The 19,647-nt window shown below is 39.1% G+C and overlaps 1 protein-coding gene across 3 annotated transcripts in view; it reads left to right on the top strand.

Moving 5' to 3' along the window:
• The window catches only part of LOC126187828 (catenin alpha), a 145,905-nt gene that overhangs the window by 81,122 nt on the left and 45,136 nt on the right, over positions 1–19,647 (top strand). For all 3 annotated transcript variants that reach the window (XM_049929128.1, XM_049929127.1, XM_049929129.1), the window contains 3 exons: positions 5,555–5,670; positions 17,549–17,666; positions 19,389–19,638. In XM_049929128.1, the coding sequence (XP_049785085.1) occupies positions 5,555–5,670; positions 17,549–17,666; positions 19,389–19,638 (484 nt within the window). The remainder of the gene's footprint in view (positions 1–5,554; positions 5,671–17,548; positions 17,667–19,388; positions 19,639–19,647) is intronic.

Here is a 19,647-nt window from a genome sequence, read left to right as displayed (position 1 = left end):
ACACTGGTGGCCGGGCCGCGCCGACACGGCGTGAGCCTCCCGGAGCCGAGCCGGCCACATTTCGAGTGTTTAATATTGCCGGCGCGAGCCGACCGCAGGCGCGAGCCTGTGGAGCAGCGCTACAGCTGCTGCGGTACACGCATCACACGCCTCCCTTCTGCTTTCACAACAAGTGTGACTGCACACGTCTTTTATTTTAAGATGTTTCCTCACATTTGACAATCAGTGAGGAAAAATTACGTTTATTATAATGATACATGCGAAATTACTTTTATTTTGTTTGTTTAATCTACCGTATTTACATGCATTTACAACAATAGCTTGCCAGCGATCACGGCATTGCCACCACTGAATAGTTCACATTTACTTGTAAACGGAGACAGATACGAGTGTCACTGAGGGACGGAAATGTGTCCCTACCAGATGACAATGCATTGTAAAGTCATGCTGTGGCACGTTAATATAAGCTGTTGTCTGTGACATTTTTTTGCGATGTTCTTACTTTAATGAATGCAGAATAACATATATGTGACATTAACTTGTGTCTATCAATTTGGTATCAGAAATTCGGCTAGTATGACAGCAATGATGCAGTTTCCAGATTATGAAACGAAGTAACCAAGGAGTGTGTTTCAGTTAGTACACACAAATATAAATGATTTTTCTTTATAATTTTATTTGTTTTATTTACAATGAAATGAGATACACAAAAATATAGTAAATAGCTAAGTACTTTCAATTCCAAAATTTATTTTTGAAAGGTTTTTTAATTATTTGAAGTTGCATTTTTAACGAAATATTCAACAAAAGTGTTCCTGACAGTTTTCGAACGTAGTATGGAATTTCTGTTGAATGTGGCACCAGCTGTCTGCATATCAGCATTGTTACAAAACTTTTCAGCTTCAACATTGCATCCTTTTCTGTCAATGACAATATTATGAAGCACTTGACTATGTGATCAGCTACGTAAATGGATGTTTCAGTTTCCTTCCTCAGTAGTCTCCATTTATTGGTCATTATAGCAAATGCACAGTCAAAAACTTTTCTTCCTCTGGAATGCATATCATTGTATAGAATTTCTGCAAGGAAAAGGTCTCATCAAATTCTCTAATAAGGGGTAAGCTTCATCTCCCAAAGTGACGTACGGTAGTTCCTGACACATTCCTTCAAGTCTTGTTGGTGGCGGTAATAACAGCTCCCCATTTGTAAGTTTCTTATATAACATACTTTCTTTAAACATGCCTGCATCAGACTGTTTACCGTAGGCACCAACATCTACAGCTATAAATTTGTAATTTGCATCAGCAACTGCTTGGAGTACAATCGAATAATACTGTTTGTAATTGTAAAACATGCTGCCAGAAAGTTTAGGACAGTGGACATGTATGTGCTTCCCATCTATACATCCAACACAGTTTGGAAATCCTCATCTCGTATGCATTTCACTGGCAATTTCTTTAAATTGAGAAACAGTTGGCGTTGGTAAATGAATGGGAGCAAGTAACTCCCATATGGCCATACAAACGTCTTTCACCACCACTGATACGGTGGACACTCCTAATCGGAATGACGATGCTAGTGCATGAAAGGAGATGCCAGTGGACAGATACCTGAGGAAAAAAATCATAAAATGTGTTACTCAAGTGTGGTGTTGGGCGAAGTTTTTACAGTTTTGTTTGCACAGTAGATATTTATTTAGTCCATGTCATTTCACAGTTATACAACAATATATAATTAGAGAGACATTTTCTTGCACCCTTTTATATTCTTTCAATTAAAATAATGAAATCGAAATGCAAAGACCTGAGAAACAGTTACAGAGAATAACTTGTGTAACTTGGCAAAATAAGGTCATGTGATCCAAGGAATAGTATATTAAAATGCAATTCCACTCGGGCTTTGTTCTGTCATGTGATTTTTCTAAGTTCCAAGAGCTATGCACAGTTCCTTATCAGTGGAAATAGAACCACTGAGTCAAAGGGTATTATCTCAAAACTCTTTGCCTATCAATCTGTCTGTCTTACAAGGTAAGGAAAAGAATTTTGTGAGGTCATCAGTGGCTCCACATGATGAACCATCACCACTGCCAAGCGCTGCATCATGAAGAAAAAAGAAGAAAAAAGTTGGAAAATTTTGAAGGAGTATTTCTGTGATTCTTTGTTGAAGGCACAGCAAGACATTACCCAAAATGACGAAGCTAATTACTTCCTAATGATTCTCAGGAGTCCCATAAACTCTCTTCCCCTCAGAGGTAGTGTTTGTGAAATTTAAAATACAAAAACATGACTACAATTAATTGGGGTAGTGAATGCTGTACAAAGTTCTACTGCAAACCAAAAATTTTTCTTCTGCTGTTATACTTCTGCGAAAATTTGTGGTCTTTTTCGAAATTTTGTCTTGAATGTTCTGCAGCACATACTGAAATGTGTTATGATTCATTCTGTAATATGAATAAAAATTATCAGGATAGTTTTTAAGTTCTTCATGTAAAGAAAAAAACTCTCCTAAATGTCTGTCGCTATTTATGGGATGGATCCATAACCTCCTAGTTCATCTGTACTTCAAAACTCGACGAGTTACTGCAGAGTCAAAACAATACCAATAAAAGAGTGAAGACATTGTTCTACAAGACAGCACAGACTAGCAACTGTTGACTGCAGCTGCGTTTCCTACTAACTTGCTTGTCAGCTGTCGAAGGGTAGGGATTTTTTAAAATTTATTTATTTGGCCTCCAGCAACTAACAGCCATTTAGCCAAAGAGTGGGGATTACCTTGACAGTGCAGCGCAGCCTGCCGAGGAAGAAAAAAAACCAATGAAGAACAATGAAACGCATATCTGTGTCGATCTACAGTAGTTTCATTAACTCTCCATTATTTTTTTCTGTCAAAGTAGCCAACGAGACTACAGAATTGCGCTTCAGTTTCTGCAGTAAATGTATCACAAATCTCCAGTTTGTTTTTGTGATTAGTTTTGCATCATATTTTATCAGACCTATGTCATTGACACTTCTATCTAGACAATGAGACCATTAAAATAATACGAGGGACCAACACTAGGTCTGCGCTGATCACTAGTAATTAGTTTTTTTCTGTCCTGCATTATATGACTACACTAAACCAAGCTGTAACCGCGCGAACTTGCGGACGCGGCACTGACGCCACTGAATAGCTCCCATTACTTGTGACCAGAGACAGATATCAGTATCATTATCATTTCAAAAACTTTTTGGTACTTTTAGGTACATTTCATTCCCAACAATGTATGGTCTAAAACAGATCTAACAGTAAGCTACCCACTACATAACTTTTTCGCTACAAGATTTATAAATCAAGTGCACAACGTTGACAAATAGCATCATTTCACAATGACTGCTAAGAAATATGGAAAGATAAACGATTCAATACGAAGCTAAGATGTTACACTACCACGTGTACAAAAATCAGATTTTTTAGCTGCATACTTTCTTCAAAATTGGTTGGGAAACGTTATGAAACTAAGAAATCACGCGAAACGAAAAGTAGACTTTTTCTTTTTTCACGACGTAAGTTACGCTGTTAAGGAAAAAATAAGTTCATAAAACGATGTGGCGAAGTCTTATATACTGCTAAGAATTTTTAAAACATGAAAATCGGAGAAGTGGATTTTCCCCCTTTTTGCCATCCCGGCTTGGCGCGGCGCGCAGTGTGAATGCACTACACTTTGGCCTGAGCTGGCTAGGCACGAGCCGAGGCAGTACGCGTCATCCCGGCCCAGCCCGGCCCGGCCGACAGTGTGAACGCAGCCTTAAGCTGCATGAGGAGATCAGATCATGGTACATGTGGTGCCACCTCACAGAAACAGGAATAATTTCCAACTTTTGCCCAGTTGCATTAGAGCTAATGTTTACCCGCATGAATGAGGATTGTCCCACATAATGTTCCTTCCAGCTCCCTCTGTTATATAGTGACACAACTGCTGTTGATTCTTTCTGATATAATTAGCTACATTTGAGCATTGCCAAGCTAGTACCATCTTCTAATTCACCCCATTTTCTATCGTGCTTATTTTTATGAACACTGTGTCACCGAGAATCGGTGTGGATGTTGTGAACTTATTCAAGTCTTTTTGTGTACATTTTGTTGACTACATGAAGGTTACTTGATTGAATTGTGCTCTTAATATATCAAGAGTAGTTTTTAGCCATAAAATCCTAACTGAGCCACAGTCATGCTAGTGTAATGAATCAGCATTAGCAGTAACTTGCTTGCACTGAGACTATCAGGTGCTGTTTTAAATATTACATTTTGCTCTTTTATCAGTAGTGTTGTTCCATCCTCCTTTGATTGCATAATTTCTCTTTCACAGAGATAATTTGGTCACCCTGTTGAGGACATACCGCTTCATTGAAATCACAGAGAATGATCTGACACGATTCTTCTAAGTAGTTGTATAAACTGATGTAGTAAGAAAGCTGAGAATGTTTTGAATTATGATTATTTTATAATCCAGAAGCAGTTATTTCTTCTACATTCCACTTGGGAATGATTATTTCAGATGCACCAATGCAATCATACAAATTCTTGCATATGAGGTGTTAATAGTGACCCCCTGGGTTGTAGCTACTCCTTACTCTATTTTGCTGAGTGTGCACTAATTACATTAATCTGCTTTGAAACAGTGAGAACTGGTTGTCAGCAGCATTGGATACTCTATGTACATAATTTTTTGTGTTGTAGATAAAATAACACACAACATGGTGTGTTTTATAAGTGGTGTGGGAGCCTGCAGCTGAGTTTTCTGTATATTATGTTGTTCGTTTAGCAAATTGCATGACATTGTTGAATGATTCAGCTGTTGTAATAGTTATAAATGTTTTCTGATATGTGAAATGTAAAAGTTATGTAAATGCTTTTGCCCTTCTTGTCATTAGCAAAACTAACTTAAGTGCTGCTTCCTCCATACCGCTTGTACAACCTAATGCCAATTTAAAAGTGTACAGTTGCAGTGTGGTTCTGTTTTGGTGAATCTAATACAAGTGGCATAGACAAGTAAATTTTGAAAATGCTTCAGATCCTTGAAAAATGAACTTTTCAATAAATAAGTATAATTTTTGTAAGTAAGCTAAATTGCTGATGTTTCAACCAACCAGCTACAGTCCTCTTCAGGACATGATTATTTATTTATTTATTTATTTATTATTTTACTAGGAGTATAACACAGTTTCAGAAATCAATCTGTGGCAAGTGAGGCCGATAAGAATGTCATCATCTGTCTTCATATTGTAGTTACATTCCTGACTTCTATCATTTCATGTAGCATTCAATACTCATTGTGGCTGATGGTAGGGAAGTACAGCTAAGGCTCTTTAGTGTCGCTTTCAACAATATTATGAACAGGATAGACTGCCACTCACCATAAAGTTGACACTTTGAGTTGCATACTGACACAACAGACAGTCTTTTCCGTTATTTATCTTTTTTAATCATTAATTTTTTATCACCTTCATCAAGATCAGAAAATTATAAAATTCTGCTCAAGACTAATTTATTTCAAGACTTATTTATTTTTTGACAGATGGGTACCAAAGAACAGAGTGAAGGCTTGGAGCGAGCCTTAGATCACATGTGCCGCAAGACGAGAGACCTCCGACGGCAGCTGAGGAAGGCGGTTGTTGATCACGTGTCAGACAGGTTGGCATTCTGCATTGTGTAGAAAGCAGTAAACAGGATATTAAGTTAAAATTCTGTAATTGCAGTATAACTTTTTTGTTGAAATACACACTTGCTGCATGCTTGAATGTAAACATTCTCTCTCTCTCTCTCTCTCTCTCTCTCTCTCTCTCTCTCTCTCTCTCTGTGTGTGTGTGTGTGTGTGTGTGTGTGTGTGTGTGTGTGTGTGTGTGGTCTATTTTCTTTCCTGTTTTATTGAAGCTTTGCAATTGCAGAATCATGTATAGGTTAAAAAAAAAGCCTGTATATGAAACTTCCTGGCAGATTAAAACTGTGTGCCGGACCAAGACTCAAACTCGGGACCTTTGCCTTTTGCGGGCAAGTGCTCTACCATCTACCCAAGCACAACTCATGCCTCGTCCTCACACCTTTACTTCTGCCAGTATCTCGTCTCCTACCAACAGTTTTAATCTGCCAGGAAGTTTCATATCAGTGCACACTCCGTTGCAGAGTGAAAATCACTCTGAAAGCCTATGTATGTATTTTATTCTGCTTCTTATATAGAATGAAAACCCTCACATTTCATATAAATTTTAAAAGAGATGAAAACAACCAATTTTTGACAAATTAAGGTAATTCGATAGGTGAAAAATCTACTCACGAAGCGGCGGCAGACCACACACATAAAAGATTATAATTAGGCAGGCTTTTGGGGACAGTGGCTCCTTCTGCAGGCAGATGGGTTGAAGCGGAAGGAAGAAGGAAAAGGAGTGAAGAGATCTAGGAAAAGGGGTAGATTTCAGGAAAGTAACCCAAAACCATGGGTTAGGGGGGACTTACGGGAGAGAACGAGAGGGAAAAATTGATTATTGGGGCTGCACCGGACAAGATTTGAAAACCTGAGAGCTTAAAGGTGGAAGACAGGGTAATATAGAAGTCAGAGATTACTGTTTAAACATTGTGCACAAGCTACCAAGAGTAAAAAGATAAGTGCATTGTATGTAACAGAGGGGGGAGGGGGGGGGGGGGCAGTGAAAAATAGACAGGTAAGAAAATGAAAGATGTAGAAAACTAAAACGGAGTGAAGAAAGGAGTAGTTGTTATGAAGAAATGTTGGGGCAGAAGAAACTATGGTAAATTGAGGCCAGGTGGGTGGTGAAAACCAAGGACATGTTGTAACGCTAGTTCCCACTTGTGGAGTTCTGAGAAACTGGTGTCTGGGGGAAGACTCCAGATGGCACTTGTGGTGAAACAGGCATCGACATCATGATTGTAATGTTGTAGAGCATGCTTTGCAAAAGGATATTGTGTGTTGCCACTATACACCTTCTGCCTATGTCCATTCATTCTAACTGATAATTTGGTGGTAGTCAAGCCAATGTAAAAAGCCAAGCACTGTTTACATAACAGTTGGTATATGACTTGTGTCGTTTCACAGATGGCTCGCGCTTTGATAGTATATGTAAATTGTGATGTGCACCACACCTAGAAGAGCTTTTTGTTGCCCTCCCAATCTCTGCAATATTCTTGTCAGACCCTATGCTCCTTCTGCACCCATCTCTCTACAGTACTGCTCCTACCACTGTGACCGTCCCTGCTGCAAGACTTACCCTATGCACCCTCCTACCACCACCTATACCAGCCCTGTAACTGGCAAAACATATGACTACCGGCATGATTATCACCAAATTATCAGTTAGGATGAATGGTCATAGGCTGAATGTGTATACTGGCAACACGTAATATCCTGTTGCAGAGCATGGTCTACAACATGTCAGTCATGACCTTGGTGCCTTGGTTTCCCCACATGTGCCATCTGGATTCTTCCCCCAGACACCAGTTTCTCAGAACTCCGCAAGTGGGAATTATCATTACAACATGTCCTCCATTTTCGCCACCCACCTGGCCTCGATTTACCTTAATTTCTTCCAACTCAGCATTTCTTCATAACAACTACTCCTTTCTTTTAGTTTTCTACGTCTTTCATTTTCTTTCCTGTATATTTTTCACTGCCCCCCCCCCCCTCCTCTGTTGCATACAATTCACTTATCTTTATACTCTTATTAGCTTGTGCACAATGTTTAAGCAGTAATCTATGTCTTCCATATTACCCTGTCTTCCATCTTTAAGCTCTCAGGTTTTCAAATCTCGTCCAAAGCAAGTTCTAGCAATCAGTTTCTCCTTCTCATCTACATCTATATTCCGCAAGCCACGCAACAGTGCGTGGCGGAGGGCACTTTACGTGCCACTGTCATTACTCCCTTTCCTGTTCCACTCACGTATGGTTCGTGGGAAGAACGTCTGCCGGAAAACCTCCGTGTGCGCTCGAATCTCTCTAATTTTACATCTCGTCTGATCTGCAGTTCTAGGTTACTTTCCCGAAATCTACCCCTTTTCCTAGACCTCTCCAGTCCTTTTCCTTCATCCCTCTACCTTACCCTTCAGTCCTTCTGCCTGAAGGAGGCCTGGCTCTGAACGATTGCCTAATTATAGTCTTTTATGTGTGCGCGTTGTGCCGCCACTTGGTGAATAAATTTTTGTCTATCTAATTACCTCATTTTAATGATATGAATATAATAGAGGGAAACATTCCACGTGGGAAAAATATATTTAAAAAGAAAGATGATGAGACTTACCAAACAAAAGCGCTGGCAGGTCGATAGACACACAAACTTTTATTAAAAGAAGGTGAGTGAGTCACTGCTTCATGAAATCACTGGTTGTCATTGTCATCCAAAACACTTTCAGAGTTTGAGTCTTATTAGACAGCACTTCTACATAGTCAAGCCCACTAATGTTGCAAAACACAGTTCTGCTTAACCCAAAGGAAGCTTATTTGAATTGTGGGATGAGAGAAATTTTTCTCACCAGAATATGGATCCCAATTATCAGACTGTATGCTAATTACTGTGATTAATCCCCAAAATTTCCATGCAGTGCATCACAGAGTTATGGTGAGACTTTGTTTATGTTGCTCCATCTGTTGGCCGGTGATGTTACTCCATGTTACATGACATGAAAAAGTGAGTGATTGACTATGTCACAGTTGGATATTAGAGCTGGAATGCGTACTATCTTGAGACTGCTTCTTAAGCAGTTGCCACACTAGATATAAAATTGAATTGGAGCCTAGATTTTAACCTCAGTGTTTCCCCACCACCACTCGGTTGAGTGCGGTTGTATTCAAGAGAAGTAGATCAGGTCAAGATTTCACTTTCTCCCTTTCGTATCATAAACCACCACAGAAATAGAACATTTCATTGGATGTACATCATCACTTTCTATAAGACATAACAGACACAAAAACATTGTAAAAGAAAGGTATCAATGTGAACTAACTTCTCACCAATGTAGTGGCTTGGAGATGTAGAAGTAGAGACCCTTTCACTTGGGTGCCCCAGTCAGCAGTGCCATATTATTTTGGTTTCCACATAGTTTTTACAACTATGTGTACAATTTATTCATGCTGTATTTGATACAAGTGGATTAATTTATTAAACTAACATGAAGAATTTCACTGTGTCTTAGATATCACATTTTAGCTTCGTATATTGATCAGTTAATTATACCTTCCTTGTTCAGTTATGTCAACTAATGGATAGATACAAAATCAAACTGCCGCATCATGCATGATTTTTAAATTTATTATTTCTATGCTACAAACTCTGTTCACAGTAAATTTTGTAGATAATATCCACATACACCACTAAAGGCACCTGCAAAATTATATCATGGTATAACACACAGTTCACGAGATATGATATCATGGTTGCAGAGATGCTTGAGAACTTCTGTATCTTGCATAACTTTTAAATTTATTACTTCTTTGCTACTGTCATTATAAATATGTCAGTGAATTATACATCTGTTATTGCATATTGAAAGAGACACTAGTGTAGGAATACTATACCTAAACCAATTAAATTAACATCTAGCTAAAGCAACAACTAGCAATGGTACTGATGAAGATGGGACAGCATAAGCAACTATATAAAAATACAGCAAAAGGAGCAGTAGGGAAAAGGAGGAAAGAAAGAATGAATAAAAAGGGAAAAAAGTTAAGAATATGGGATGAAGAAATGAAGCAGCTATAAAAGAGAAAGAAGAGCTGCATAACAATATACAGGAGGCAGAAATGGATATAAACAGAAACAGAATTATTCCAGACAACTTATATGACAGACCCATCAAGACTCCTTGGTCAGATTCATCCCCAATACAGAACACCACATACATGGAAATTAACATTTTGGTCAGATTCATCTCCAATACTGAACGCCAAAAACATGGAAATTAACATTGGCATACGAGGTAATGACACACAAAACCAGTCGTGAAAAGGTACAGCAAAACTGAATATAATCAGGGGACTAGAAGTTATCCAGAGTTGTGGTGCAGGCAAGATGATAGTGGAAATGATGTGTTGTGAAGAAGAAAAAAGTTGTAATTATTGGCAATGGGTTAACTACAAAACTCTCTAAAAAACAAAGGAGATGTGCAGGAATAGACGGAGTAAATATGGAGCTAAACAAATAGTGAGAACGTCCTTTCACCTCAGATTCCTACAGCTTATCAGTATATGCTGACAAAGGTGTTGTTGTTGTTGTTGTTGTTGTTGTTGTTGTGGTCTTCAGTCCTGAGACTGGTTTGATGCAGCTCTCCATGCTACTCTATCCTGTGCAGGCTTCTTTATCTCCCAGTACCTACTGCAGCCTACATCCTTCTGAATCTGCTTAGTGTATTCATCTCTTGGTCTCCCTCTATGATTTTTACCCTCCACGCTGCCCTCCAGTACTAAATTGGTGATCCCTTGATGCCTCAGAACATGTCCTACCAACTGATCCCTTCTTCTAGTCAAGTTGTGCCACAAACTCCTCTTCTCCCCAATTCTGTTCAATACCTCCTCATTAGTTATGTGATCTACCCATCTAATCTTCAGCATTCTTCTGTAGCACCACATTTCGAAAGCTTATATTCTCTCCTTGTCTAAACTATTTATCGTCCATGTTTCACTTCCATACATGGCTACACTCCATACAAATACTTTCAGAAACGACTTCCTGACACTTAAATCTATAATCAATGTTAACAAATTTCTCTTCTTCAGAAACGCTTTCCTTGCCATTGCCAGTCTACATTTTATATCTTCTCTACTTTGACCAACATCAGTTATTTTGCTCCCCAAATAGCAAAACTCCTTTACTACTTTAAGTGTCTCATTTCCTAATCTAATTCCCTCAGCATCACCCGACTTAATTCGACTGCATTCCATTATCCTCATTTTGCTTTTGTTGATGTTCATCTTATATGCTCCTTTCAAGACGCTGTCCATTCCGTTCAACTGCTGTTCCAAGTCCTTTGCTGTCTCTGACAGAATTGCAATGTCATCGGTGAACTTTTCTTTTGTTTCCTTTACTGCTTGCTCAATATACAGATTGAATAGCATCGGGGAGAGGCTACAACCCTGTCTCACTCCCTTCCCAACCGCTGCTTCCCTTTCATGTCCCTCGACTCTTATAACTGCCCTCTGGTTTCTGTACAAATTGTAAATAGCTTTTGCTCCCTGTATTTTACCCCTGCCACCTTCAGAATTTGAAAGAGAGTATTCCAGTCAACATTGTCAAAAGCTTTCTCTAAGTCCACAAATGCTAGAAACGTAGGTTTGCCTTTCCTTAATCTTTCTTCTAAGATAAGTCGTAGGATCAGTATTGCCTCACGTGTTCCAGTATTTCTACGGAATCCAAACTGATCTTCCCCGAGGTCGGCTTCCACCAGTTTTTCCATTCGTCTGTAAAGAATTCGCGTTAGTATTTTGCAGCTGTGACTTATTAAACTGATAGTTCGGTAATTTTCACATCTGTCAACACCTGCTTTCTTTGGGATTGGAGTTATTATATTCTTCTTGAAGTCTGAGGGAATTTCGCATGTCTCATACATCTTGCTCACCAGATGGTTGTTTTGTCAGGACTGGCTCTCCCAAGGCTGTTAGTAGTTCTAATGGAATGTTGTCTACTCCCGGGGCCTTGCTTCGACTCAGGTCTTTCAGTGCTCTGTCAAACTCCCCACGTAGTATCATATCTCCCATTTCATCTTCATCTACCTCCTCTTCCATTTCCATAATATTGTCCTCAAGAATAATGCCCCTGTATAGACCCTCTATATACTCCTTCCACCTTTCTGCTTTTCCTTCTTTGCTTAGAACTGGGTTTCCATATGAGCTCTTGATATTCATGCAAGTGACTCTCTTTTCTCCAAAGGTCTCTTTAATTTTCCTGTAAGCAGTATCTATCTTACCCCTCATGAGATAAGTCTCTACATCCCTACATTTGTCCTCTAGCCATCCCTGCTTAGCCATTTGGAACTTCCTGTCGATCTCATTTTTGAGACGGGCTTCTTTTACTGCATTTTTATATTTTCTCCATTCATCCATTAAATTCAATATCTCTTCTGTTACCCCAGGATTTCTATTAGCCCTTGTCTTTTTACATACTTGATCCTCTGCTGCCTTCACTATTTCATTCCTCAAAGCAACCCATTCTTCTTCTTCTTCTTCTGTATTTCTTTCCCCCATTCCTGTCAATTGTTCCCTTATGCTCTCCCTGAAACTCTGTACGGCCTCTGGTTTAGTCAGTTTATCCAGGTCCCATCTCCTTAAATTCTCACCTTTTTGCAGTTTCTTCAGTTTTAATCTACAGTTCATAACCAATAGATTGTGGTCAGAGTCCACAGCTGCCCCTGGAAATGTCTTACAATTTAAAATCTGGTTCCTAAATCTCTGTCTTACCATTATATAATCTATCTGAAACCTTCTAGTATCTCCAGGGATCTTCCATGTATACAACCTTCTTTCATGATTCTTGAACTAAGTGTTAGCTATGATTAAGTTATGCTCTGTGCAAAATTCTACCAGGCGGCTTCCTCTTTCATTTCTTGGCCCCAATCCATATTCAACTACTACGTTTCCTTCTCTTCTTTTTCCTACTGTCGAATTCCAGTCACCCATGACTATTAAATTTTCGTCTCCCTTCACTACCTGAATAATTTCTTTTATCTCATCATACATTTCATCAATTCTTCTTCATCTGCAGAGCTAGTTGGCATATAAACCTGTACTACTGTAGTGGGCATGGGCTTTGTGTCAATCTTGGCCACAATAATGCGTTCACTATGCTGTTTGTAGTAGCTTACCCGCACTCCTATTTTTTTATTCATTATTAAACCTACTCCTGCATTACCCTTATTTGATTTTTTATTTATAACCCTGTATTCACCTGACCAAAAGTCTTGTTCCTCCTGCCACCGAACTTCACTAATTCCTACTATATCTGACTTTAACCTATCCATTTCCCTTTTTAAATTTTCTAACCTACCTCCCCGATTAAGGGATCTGACATTCCACGCTCCGATCGGTAGAACGCCAGTTTTCTTTCTCCTGATAACGACGTCCTCTTGAGTAGTCCCCGCCCAGAGATCCGAATGGGGGACTATTTTACCTCCGGAATATTTTACCCAAGAGGACACCATCATCATTTAATCATACAGTAAAGCTGCATGCCCTCGGGGAAAAATTACGGCTGTAGTTTCCCCTTGCTTTCAGCCGTTCGCAGTACCAGAACAGCAAGGCCGTTTTGGTTAGTGTTACAGGGCCAGATCAGTCAATCAAACAGACTGTTGCCCCTGCAACTACTGAAAAGGCTGCTGCCCCTCTTCAGGAACCACACATTTGTCTGGCCTCTCAACAGATACCCCTGCGTTGTGGTTGCACCTATGGTACGGCTATCTGTATCGTTGAGGCACGCAAGCCTCCCCACCAACGGCAAGGTCCATGGCTGACAAAGGTGGGAAATCGCAAACTCTTTGAAGGCTGTGGAATTCATCCCACTGTTCAATATGTGCACTAAATCTACATTCGCATCTACATGTATACCTATACTCCGCAAGCCAACTTGTGGTGTGTGACAGTGAGCAGGTCGTGTACCACTGTCACTTCCCCCCTTTCCTGTTTAGTTGCAAATACACTGACAGAAAAAGCATTGCAACAACAAAAAACAGTTAATGTAGAGCAATGAAATTTCAGGAATACGTTTGCAAGGTGACATATTTAAGTGATCAACATTGCAAGATCACAGGTTAATGTAAATGCGAGGTAAGCTGTTGCAAATGCGAAATGCTGGTACATAACTAACCAGTGTAACCACCAGAATGTTGAATGCAAGCATGCAAATGTGCATTCATTGTGTTGTGCAGGTGCCTAATGTCAGTTTGTGGGATGGAGGCTGTAGTTACCGTCCGATGATGCCCCATATGTGCTCGATTGGAAACAGATATGGTGATTGAGCAACTGAAAGATTTGAAAGTAAACAAATCATCTGGTCCGGATGGAAACCCAGTTCGATTTTACAAAAATCATTCTACGGCATTGGCTCCTTACCTAGTTTGCATTTGTAGTGAATCTCTCGCCCAGCACCAAGTCCTAAGTGACTGGAGAAAGGTGCACATGACTCCAATATATAAAACGAGTAAAAGAACAGACCCGCAAAATTACTAACCAATATCCCTAACTTCTGTTTGTTGCAGAATCCTTGAACACATTCTCAGTTCGAATATAATAAACTTTCTTGAGACTGAGAAGCTTAAGTCCACGAATCAACATGGTTTTAAAAATCACTATTCATACAAAACTCAGCTTGCTCTTTTCTCACATGGTGTACTGCGAACTATGTATGAAGGGCAACGGATAGATTGCTTATTTCTAGATTTTCGGAAAGCATTTGATGTGGTGCCCCATTGCAGGCTGTTAGTAAAGTCGTGAACATACGGAATAAGTTCACAGAAATGTGAGTGGCTTGAAGACTTCTTAAATAATAGAACCAAGTATGTGGTCTGCGATGGCGAGTGTTCATCAGAGGCAAGGGTATTGTCAGGAGTGCCCAAGGGAAGTGTGATGGGACCTCTGTTGTTGTCTATACACGTAAATAACCTTGGCGGGTGGGTTGGGCAGCAATCTGAGGTGGTTTGCTGATGATGTCATGGTGCATGGTAAGGTGTTGAAGTTGAGTGACTGTAGGAAGATACAAGATGACTTAGACAAAATTTCCAATTTGTGTGATGAATGGCAGCTAGCCCGAAATGTGGAAAAATATAAGTTAATGCTGATGACTACGAAGATCAAACATGTAATGTTCAGTTACAGTATTACTAGTGACCTTCTTGACACAGTCAAGTCTTTTAAAAATCTGAGTGTAACGTTGCAAAGCAGTATGAGATGGAACAAGTATGTGAGAACTGTGGTAGGGGAGGCGAATGGTTGACTTTGGTTTATTGGGAGAATTTTAGGAGAGAGTGGTTTACCTGTAAAGGCAACTGCCTATATGACACTGATGGACTTGAGTACTGCACAAGAACCAGCTTTAAATGATGATTCTATGAATGTACTATAACCCCTACGTACCTCTCATGTAGTGATCTTGAAGACAAGATTAGAATAAGTGTAGCATTCACAGAGGCATTCAGACAAGTAATCTTCCCATGCTCCATATTTGAATGGAACAGGAAGAAACCATAATAACTGCTGCAGTGCGATGTAGCCTCTAATCATGCCCTCCACGGTTGTTTGCAGATAATAGATGTAGATGTAATTACTGCCTGGCCAGGCCTGTTGCCACTGGCAGGTAAACTCCTGAGGCAGTGGCTCTGCCCCTGCAGTGGATCACCCAAGCAAACACCCCCCCCCCCCCCCCATTCCCATGGCAGTGTTCTGCCCTGTTCCACTGTGATACCCATACTTATCTGCATCCGTCTCGATGTCCGCTGGCGAGGATACTATATCCCTCACCCCTGAAAAGGCCCTTAGGGCCGAAAATGGCTGGTTTGTGCTGTGAATTGTGGCACAAAACCAGAGAGGGCGTGAGATTTCCCAGCAGCGGATCGACTGTCAGAGGAGACAAGGCCAGTGCAGCTGGCTCTGCCAGGAGGGTGGAAGATAGCAGAGGCTGAGAATGTCCTCTGTCAAGCAAACTGTTCTTCTACTCAAGTTGTGAAATAATTTTTTTTCTCTCCAATTTGTTTCTGTGCTTCTTCCTTAGTTACCCAATCTACCCACCTAATTTTCAGCATCTTTTTTAATTTTTTGTTAATAGTACAACATTTCAGAATCTTTTAGTCTGTTCTTGGTTGAACAATTTATTGTCCATGTTTCACTTCCATACAGTGCTATACATCTGACCTTCAGAAAAAGCTTTTCTAACACTTAAATTTATATTTGATCCTAACAAAGTTCTCTTTTTCAGAAAAGCTTTGCTCACCTTATTGCTAGTTTGCATTTTATATCCTCTCTACTTCAGCCATCGTCAGTTATTTTGATGAGCCAAATAGTAAAACTCACCTACTGCTTTCAGTGTCAGATTTACTAATCTGATTACCCCATCATCACTTGATATGAGATCACTTCGTCTTTCTCTTGTAATATTAATATTAGAACCTTTTTCATCACACCACTGATTCTGTCAATTTGTATTCAAAGTCCTTTGACATCTCTTACAGAATTAAAAAGTCTGTGGCATATCTTAAAAATTTTTATTAACTTTCTCTGAACTTGAATCTCCTTTACAGATCTCTCCTCGATTTTCTTTACTGCTTGCTCAATGTACAGATTGAATAACATTGGCTAAAGCAAAATTCTTGTTTCACTCCCTTCTCGACTGCCACTTGTCATCTGTGTCTTCGACTTTTATTGCTGTTGTATGGTTTCTGTTCAAATCATAGATAACCTTTCATTTACTGTGTTTTCTCCCTACTGTCTTAATAATGTCAAAAAGTGTATTCCAGTCAGCATTTTCAAAGTCCTTCTCTGCATCTACAAATGCTATAAATGTTTGTTTGCCTTTCTTCAGGCTATCTTTAAAGGTAATTCACAGAATCAGTATTGCCTCAAATGTGCCTACATGTTCAGAACCCAGACCGATCTTACACAAGGACAGCTTCTACCAGTCTTCTGTGAATTATTTATATCAGTATTTTGCAAATCTTTAAACTAATGGTTTGATGATGTCCATGCTTGTCAGAATTTGCCTTCTTCCTATTTAAGGATGATAACATAATCAATTCAGTGTCTAACAAAGGACAGCTGACGTACAGTATCATGAAGAAGATAAAATTCTCTCTTTTTTCATGAAGTTACAATTGAAGGATAAGAAGGAAAGAAAGACATGATGACAGAAACAACCGCAAAGAATTTGAAGAAAAAATTGAGTTTCAAATGTTGGCAAACTGTTGTGCATAGTTGGTATACGTTCATTCTTGCTGGCTAGACATTGTTGAACTTATACCGGCAAGGCGACATATTAAAATGCTGAAAATGATTCTTTGATATCACCAATGTGGAGGGTCCAGTGTGACAAATGGAAGTGTATTTCATTGATTATATAGAAGAGTATATTTTCAACTGATATCACATGTCACTACCTTGAAAAGTGTTGAAGATAGTCATTTGTATGACTGTTAAGTATCTGTGAGCTGATGTACCAGAGTACTGCAAAACAGAAAAAATGTCATCACATTTTTAAAGAGTTATCTGTGGTTAAAATGGACAAAAAGTTTGTTTTGTTGTGTATGCTTTTTTCCCGAGTCAGATACAATGATAAATTTTTGGTGACATTAATATAATAAAGTTCAAATGTTTTTACACTGTAATAGGACTATCTTTGCAAATTTTTTGAACAAGTCAGGCTCATTGTGATACATCATTTTAATGGTGACATTGTTGTATAATTGTTCTATTACACGTTCTCCTCAATAATTAGCAGTTAAAGTGTTTTTTAAATCTGTTAAGCATTAATGTATTTATTCATTAAGTTATTTTTAAGTTAGCTACTTAAACTATATTGGAATTTTATTTTAGTTTCCTGGAGACCAACGTTCCGCTTCTTGTCCTCATTGAAGCGGCCAGGGCAGGAAATGAAAAGGAAGTTGAAGAATATGCCCTAGTCTTCACTGAACATGCAAATAAACTGGTCGAGGTAAAAATTTTACATTTTTGAATTTATTTTAGTGTTCAACTTCTTAAGCACTTCTCGTTATTTAGTGTACACCTTGGAAGTCTCAAAATACTTTTAGTTGTAAACCCTGTTTGTTACAAAAAGCATGGTATGATACTTGTAAAATTATGAGAGTTATTTTAAGTAGACATTTTTCAAACAGGCAGCAATTAGTATATTTATCATGTTTCTCAATTTTTCACTTAGGTATGTAACAATACGAGAGAAGGGAAGTTGCTACTCACCATATAGCGGAGATGCTGAGTCGCAATAGACACAGTAAAAAGATTCACACAATCATAGCTTTTGTCCATTGTGTCTATCGCGACTCAGCATCTCCGCTATATGGTGAGTAGCAACTTTCCTTCTCTTGTATTGTTACATTCCATCCTGGTTTTTCCATTGTTTGATTTCACTTAGGTATATGGGTTATGATGTCTGAGAAATGCCATGTTTTTAAGCCGAGTTCAACTAGACGAACACTTCAGTCTGAGGCGTTCCAAAATTTTGAAAAATGAAGAAATGTTCAGGAAATCGGAAAGCTCTTAGTTGTGATGGTATTTACTGATGACTGGGGATCTTTGTGTTGCATATGAGGGAGAGGAAGAGGAAGAAGTAGAAAGAAGAAGAAAGGTGATGATGATCATGGTTCATATTTCTGTTGTTCTTTCTTCTGCACTACTGTTCCTCACAGGGTCAGTTTTCTAGTTCACAGACTACTACCTGAAATGCACTCTACCTTCCTCTGTGAAGCAGATCTGTTTATGGACATTATATCTATCTGGAATTACAAGAAGCATTGAAAGAAATGGAAGATAAAACTTGTGCTCCACATAATCAGTTTGTTAGAGTATTTTGTCCATTATTTTGAGGTTGGTTGTACCTTATTATAATTGTTACAATAACAATTAAGAAACTGTTATGGAGAAGAAGAAAGTACAACATTCCTTTGCCTTTGATCATTTACAGTTGGACAACTGTAGAGGAGGAAATTGGCCATGACCTTTGTGAAGGGTCCATCACATTATTTGCCAGAAGTGGTCTAGATAAATTACAGAAAACCTGTATTAAACAATGGAAAATCCAGGATGGAATAATGACAGTATTATGAAAGGATAGCTTGCTACTCACCATATAGTGGAGATGTTGAGTCACAGACAGGCACAACAAAAAGACTCCTGAACAAATAAGCTGTCAGCCAGAGGACTTTCTTCTGAAAGAGCGCCCCCCCCCCCCCCCCCCACACACACACACAGACATATATATTCACACAATTAAAAGTGTCTCAAACACATAACCACTGCATCTGGCCACTGAGGACAGACCGGTGGTTTTGTGTGTGTGTGTGTGTGTGTGTGTGTGTGTGTGTGTGTGTGTGTGTGTGTGTGTGTGTGTTCCTCCAGAAGAAAGTCCTCTGGCTGACAGCTTATTTGTTCAGGAGTCTTTTTGTTGTGCCTGTCTGCGACTCTACATCTCTGCTATTAGTGGGTAGCAATCTATTGTTTTCATAACACTGTCTAAACCTATATTAAGATGCCCAGAGAGTTGAACAGCATCATCCTGATTATGAACACAGTATTTCGTTTGTACATTTTTGTCTTTACTTATTATACTTTAAATGTAGATGCCATAACATGGGCCATCCTGATGAATACCTTACTGGGAAATTTTGGTTTAGTCTAAATAAATCTCTCTGGTTTACAGGTTGCCAATTTAGCATGCAGCATGTCTGGAAATGAAGATGGAGTTAAGATGGTACGTTACGCTGCTGCACAGATAGAGAATCTTTGTCCTCAAGTGATAAATGCAGCACGCATTTTGGCAGCCAGGCCACGTTCAAAAGTTGCTCAAGAAAATATGGACGTCTTCCGTGATGCATGGGAAAACCAAGTGCGGATTTTGACAGAGGCTGTTGATGATATCACTACTATTGATGATTTCTTAGCAGTCTCAGGTAAATATG

Source organism: Schistocerca cancellata, chromosome 5, assembly GCF_023864275.1.
Source record: "Schistocerca cancellata isolate TAMUIC-IGC-003103 chromosome 5, iqSchCanc2.1, whole genome shotgun sequence".
In the NCBI taxonomy this organism is placed as follows: Eukaryota; Metazoa; Arthropoda; class Insecta; order Orthoptera; family Acrididae; genus Schistocerca; species Schistocerca cancellata.
This window is presented reverse-complemented; position numbering and strand designations above follow the sequence as displayed.